This window comes from Asterias amurensis, chromosome 4, assembly GCF_032118995.1.
Source record: "Asterias amurensis chromosome 4, ASM3211899v1".
In the NCBI taxonomy this organism is placed as follows: domain Eukaryota; kingdom Metazoa; phylum Echinodermata; class Asteroidea; order Forcipulatida; family Asteriidae; genus Asterias; species Asterias amurensis.
The window spans coordinates 8,985,392-8,992,148 of record NC_092651.1 but is presented as its reverse complement, the minus strand read 5'-3'; the positions used below and the strand labels follow the sequence as shown (position 1 = coordinate 8,992,148).

The 6,757-nt window shown below is 40.0% G+C and overlaps 1 protein-coding gene across 1 annotated transcript; it reads left to right on the top strand.

Moving 5' to 3' along the window:
* Positions 1–124: 124 nt before the first annotated feature.
* LOC139936132 (DNA-directed RNA polymerases I and III subunit RPAC2-like) lies at positions 125–5,439 on the top strand. The gene is made up of 5 exons (XM_071930866.1): positions 125–300; positions 1,895–2,004; positions 2,357–2,433; positions 3,119–3,198; positions 4,091–5,439. Exons 1-5 carry the CDS (start codon positions 262–264, stop codon positions 4,148–4,150), a joined length of 366 nt encoding a protein of 121 aa, XP_071786967.1. The 5' UTR covers positions 125–261; the 3' UTR covers positions 4,151–5,439.
* Positions 5,440–6,757: the final 1,318 nt, after the last annotated feature.

Genomic DNA, 6,757 nt, shown 5'->3' with positions numbered 1-6,757 from the left:
TTGTCACACGACGGCTATTCGATGCGCGCCGCAAATGAAACATATAACGGTTAGTAATGATTGGGACGTCAAAGGTCATCGTTCTTTCTAGACTAAAGGTCACAGAATAAGCACGTGTTCACGTCTAGTTGTACAGTTTACGTGCAGAGGTGAAGGACGAGTTGTCTAGTGACACTACTCTGCATTAACCATCGCGGGCGGACCAGGAACCAGGAGCTGTTGGATATTCTTCGAGACGAACCTCTTCAATCAACAGTAGAAATGGCAGACGACAAAGGGAGCTCGAATCGACTTAGTGTGGTAAGATGATTTATTACAACGATTAGGAAATTAGTTGTTACATTTTTTTATTTACATGTATTTTTAGTAATGTAAAATCACAAACAATCAATAAAAATAAATCATTCATTGATTCAAATCAAATCACACAATTTGCTATTGCCAATCAATGTTGTTGACAGTTGATGCTAACGGTTAGTTTTAAACGAACTAGTAGTACTTCTTCTAGACTTGGCTAAGAATCTACAGGACAGTAGGCTCTGCTTGTCATGCTTTAGCCCAGGTTGGACTCCTCCAGGCCAGGGCTAGTCTAGTTGCGATAACGTAACCCTCCTGCCGACGGCGGAGCCGAAGGGTTACGAGCCGCTTCAATGGATTCAGGGCGAAATGGTCAAACACGTACAATTTCGACAGCTAGTCAGCAGACTTGCTCCATTTTTACCACTTTTGAAAATCATGACACAAATTCTAGAAACACAAACTTGATCCTCACTAATGAATCCTACAATAGCACATAAAACACCATTGAGGATCTAATTTGAAGAAAAGGCACAAAAACTTACCAGATTTCCGAGCGAAAGACCCAGGTTGAAAATTCGAACCTGAGGGGGGCGGAGCTTCGATCGTGTGTGCACGTCACCGGGGGGGGTCAACGACTCAGCGCTGCGTGTGGTGCATTGTGTATCCCGGTAACTGTGTAGCCGTAGTGTTGATCCAAGACCATTGATGTTGCGCGGTCACACACAACCAATGTTCTGATCTATGCACGGCGAAAACTGTACACGCTTGTTATAATCGAACGTTAGCGGGCGCTCTGTTTCTCTGATTTCCGCATCTCACCGCGTGTACAAGACTACGGCTGCACATTTGCAGGGATACAGAATGCACCCCACACACGCAGCGAGTCCGTGACGCGCACAAACAGCCGAAGCTCCGCCCCCCTCAGGTTCAAATTTTCAACCTGGGTCTTTCGCTCAGGAATCTGGTAAGTTTTTGTGACTTTTATTTCCTCAATGGTGTTTTGAGTGATATTGTAGGATTCATTAGACATTGAGGATCAAGTTCGTGTTTCTAGAATTTCTGTCATGATTTTTAAAAGTGGTAAAAATGGAGCGAATCTGCTGACTAGCTGTTGAAATTGTACGTGTTTGACCATTTCGCCCTGAATCGATTGAAGCGAGTCGTAACCCTCCGGCTATGCCGTCGGCAGGAGGGTTACGTTATCGCAACTAGGGCTAGTCATGCTTGTGCCTATTCTGTATTCATATTCAGTCATCATTGAATTGCCTTGATTTGAAATGTAAATTGCCATAGTGATAAACTGTACATATATATATGATATTAGTTAGTTACTGCTCATAGTCATAGTTCATACACTTACAGGCATATCATTTGTCAGGGAACAATGCCCAGAGGACATGGAGGTAAACAATTTAAAAGGGGGATATCAATAATAACATAATATTGTCAAGGGTGCTTTTAATAAACCAGCCACTGTGAACAAAACCCGGCCTTGATATTAAAGGTCATCTGACATCAATGTTGACTTTGTTTTTTTTATTCCGTTCCGGCTATTTATGATGATTCTAAACATTGTTTACTTGTTTGATTGCAGGTTCAGATGGCAGGGGCGGAGCACACAGGGGACACGCCCTGTCTGACGTTTGTACTTCACAATGAGGATCACACGCTCGGTAATGCCCTTCGCTACATGATCATGAAAAAGTAAGGTTTTTTTCTCACTGTTTAGAAATGTTTTCCACAAACACTCTAAGTGACGCCATACAATTCTCTGTGAGAGTTTGATCAAAGACGGTATTTTTATTTTATTTTACTAAATGACAACATGAATTTTGTGCCTTTTCATATCACACATATTTTGATTGCAGTAACAGTATAAACCTTGAAACCGTTACTTATAGACTCTTCAAATGATAGTATTTCAAATATAAATATTTCTGTGTGCAAACTGGTGGTATGGACTTCCCATGATCGTTGAGCTCTCATTATTATTCGTCTATAAACACCAGTCTTGTATTTTGACTTGATCATTGTTTGTCGTTTCTTTTCTTTCCAGCCCAGATGTTGAGTTCTGCGGATACAGTATACCTCATCCCTCAGAGAAGAAAGTCAACCTCAGAATACAAACAAAAGGTAAATATGCAGTACTTGGGTAGATTGGAAATCAATTATTCCTCCCTTTTGTGTCTTATCTGAATTGGTGACTATGGCTACAGGTACGGCTGTTGCTAAGGGTGTCCTATACTTCAACACATGATGATGTAGCAAGCCAGCTGTAGCCATAGCTTTAGCTGCCAATTCAGATTTGGCCTTAGTGCTGAAAAACTCTTCATAGTATTGTATGTGTGCAGTTGACTTTTAAAAAATTATTTCAGGAATAGTTCATTGTTTTATACAGAAACATGATCACATCATGTGGGTTGAGGTACATGTAGTTATTGCACTTGATTTCTGCAGCCCTTGTAGTGTTCTCCCTTAAAAGTGGTTTGCTGCCAAATTCAGTGAAAGTTGTCTGGCCGCTACCTCGCCACTTCCAGTGACCACTTTGACCATTTTTGCAAATAGATGGATTGCACGTGACGTGATTGACCATCATTGTTGATGAAACTTGCACGCCTTTTCCATTGTTTATCACCAAATATTAAGCTTTGTGCAAACCGTCTACAGACTGAGATGAAGCTTGAACAACACAGAACAAAAAAAGGATGGTAGAAAATCGATGTAGTTGGATGACATAAACAGAAAGAAATAATCTTGATTATTATATACGATGCATGATCTTTTAACACAGAACAACTCTTGTTTTTGTTTTGTGCAGGTCCACCAGCAGTTGACGTTTTTAAGAAAGGTCTTGCTGATCTATCAGCGCTGTCTGAGCACGTTCTGGAAACATTTGAGGTAAATCTGTCTGTAGATAAATTATCAAAAGGTTATTGACCCAATTCCCAATAATTTTGGTTGCACAATTTTGGGAACGACCCATGTGCGATCATCTCACCCTCTTTTGACTCAATTTCCTTGAGCCATCAAGCTGCATTACCATCAGCAGTCCAGCATTCTCGTGAGGACCAGCCGTCGATTTCACCAAACTCTTCCTAACTTAGGATTAATCTTAGGACTTGGGATGTGTTCAGTTCCGTATTCAAAGACATTAGGAAGCATTGAACCTATCCTTAGTTAGGACGGGTTACTCGTTTTAATTCGAGATAGGATTAATCCTAGCGTTTCGTGAAATCGGCTGCAGCTCTTTTCAGAGCCAACACCCCTCCAAAAAGAGATTTTACACATGGTTGTAGTTTTTAACCTTTAATACAATTCATAAATACCTCATACTGTTTCGCTATTCCTATTGGTGGAGAGCGCGTCACGTGGGGTGTTTTAACCTTTGATAATGACCAGTGTTTATAACCGGTTGTGAGCGGATACTTCGCGCTAGTTTTGGTGCAAGACGTTTCTTGTTACAGGCTATGCGGGCGCTGTCAGTGAGTTGGCTGCGCTGTGTGTGAAAGGAAAACGAGAACATGTTGCACCAATACTATACGCACACATGCACGAACGGAGTTTCTTACTTTATTAAGCCTTTTAATCAAAAAGGCATTTTATGAATTGAATAACTTATCACACGTCAACGAGTCACGACCCTGCCTGTTCTAAACGGCAGTGAAAGAGCTCGTCGCTAAACTTTTATTCTCTGATTTATCACACTTTTACACTTTGTCAATCAGAATGAACAAACTGGCAACTGGTAATTTATGAATGACTTTTAAAATCTACCTCTTGACTCCTATAGATCAGTGTGCAAAACTTCAAAGCTCAGAATCAACCGGAGGAAGAAATGGACTTACAATGAAGAGAAAAATGCTCACGATGGAGAATGTAAATAAGAAAGTCCAACAGGATCTGAGATCTTCATGGAAAATAAACTCCTGGACACTTTGCCAGCCTGTTGAAGCCTTGCAGAATGTCTTGAAAGGCTAGTGTAACATACAGCTTTCAAACAGACCAGGCTATGTTGTGTTCATGGCAATTACACTCAATGGTACTTTGCCAGCCTGTTAAAGCTTTGCAGAATGTCTCCAAGGCTAGTGTAACATACTGCTTCCAAACTGACCAGGCTGTGTGGCTACATGTGAAAATACACTCATGGACATTTTGCCAACCTGTTGAAGCCTTGCAGAATGTCTCAACGACTAGTGTAGCATACAGCTTCCAAATAGGCCAGGATATGTTGTGTTCATGGCAATTACACTCAATGATTCTTTGCCAGCCTGTTGAAGCCGTGCAGAATGTCTCAAAGACTAGTGTAACATACTGCTTCCAAACAGACCAGGCTTTGTTGGTAACTGACTGGTAACCTGTTTCTGCATGGTCAGCACAACAGTGCTTTGAGTCAGAAATGCCCAGGGGTTGAATTTCACAAAGAGATGAGACTAGTCTTATCACGATGAGTTACTCGTATTAACTAGGGACTAGCCTTAGTTTTTTTTAAATATCTCCTACAACTAGTCCTAAAAGTTAGGCCTAACTCTTTGTGAAATCGACCCCTAGCCATATGTTGAGATGTGGTGTCATATTATGAACATACATTTGTTTCCTTCCTCACAAGAAAATTGGTATTAAAGACGAAACCGAACGCTGAAGTTTCCATAGAGTATTGAAGATTATGTCAAGTTTACATTAGTCTGCCAGATTTGTGTTCCTCTTTTAAACTAACGCACAAAATTCAGAAGGCTTGAAAAGGTGGGAGCTGAAGTATATTAAGCCTTTTCTGTTAGCTGCTTAACTTCGGTCGGCAGGTTGTTGTGTGGTATTTAAATTGGTTCTGTTAGCAGGGCTCAGATTTGACACTGTACCGCAGGCCTGAGACCAGTGATTTAGCCTTTTAATTTCAATATCAAACTGTATAATAAAATGTTATTATTTTCAAATGTTGACTTTGATTCTAATAAATATTGTTCAATTTTGTTGGAAATTGAAGAATACTTACCAATGAGACAAATGAGACTAATCTTCTCTTGTGTTTGATCAAACATAGTGTTAAACTGTGGAGCAAGTTATTTCTTCTTCTTATTATTCTTTATGTCCGGTAAGAGACTTGAGCTACAAGCTCTGCCCCTGCTGCTGCCTTGAGGAATTTTATTCCGGAGGTGTGAACTGCAATGATAACCATTTAATAAGTGGATACACTGAAGGAAATGTAAATAAATAAATAAACAAATAATTAAAAAGAAGACATTATGATTTTACTTTCAACAGATTGCATGGAAATGTTTGGTTCTTGGTTCTAGTTCTGATACCGGCAGTTTTACATGTGTAGAATTGATTAACCAATATTGCTCAACAGAACTTATGCACTTTGGTTTTTCTAGAGCTGTCTTTATACACAAATTACCAACAAAATTCACAAGATCTTTTCAAGATTTTGATATGGCATATCACAAGTGAACTATCACTGGTGTAAATTTAACCTGTAAAAGATTGGACATTGCAATCATCTGTTTATGATGAGTGATACAATAATATTTGGCAACCCATTAATACTATATGCTGCCCTCTGTTGGCAGAATAGTGTCAACCTGATAATGAGCGCGGTCGTCTTTATTACGATTGGGTGTAATAGAATTTGCCATGGTTTGCCCAACCGCAGCTGGAACACTTTAGGCTTATTTATGTTGCTGATAACATAAGGGGGCAGACTGAAGTTGGCGTCCAAGATTTGATAGGAAGACGGCAAAAGTGTTTGACAATAATTGGGGGTTTGAACGAATGCCTTACTTGCCAATGTTGATTACATGTGTCGGTGAACGCGCAATGGTAAACCACAATTTAGGCTTTTCATTTCATTTATTAATCTATATTGCGAAGCCAAGAACTATAAGAATAGCGAACTTGGCAACAACTCAATGGAGATAAGACAATGAAGGAAGTCTCAGTTTAAGATATGGGGGAGGAAAATCCAAGAGTAGATTCCAGGGAAAACCCCACCCACCCGGCAGAGACTGAAACCCAATCAAATTGTGCCCCCGGTGGGATTTGAACCGAGGTCCAAGTGGTGGAAAGCGAGGAAAGTTACCACTATGCCAGCAACATTGCTGCCACTTTAAGGCTGGTTATGATTTCTTTAATTTGCATCAAACTTAAAACAATATAGCCTCTCCATAATGAAATCCACAACTCAATACTTCTAGACAATATAAATGTAATGAACCTTAAACCACAGGAACCCTCGCCCAGACTACAAAACCAGGAAGTCTTGTGGGAGAAAACAATCCCAGCCAAGATGCATGCTGAGGGCAAACCACATGTTGCAGATACAGTTCTAGCCCATTGTGATTTTATACCTCAAATAATTGCTCTCAAAATGCAAGTGGACAAATTAAAGTAGTGTAGTTAATAAACTTCGGAATATTTTGAGCTACAGTCAGTTATGGCATATTCATTACAGATATAATGCCCC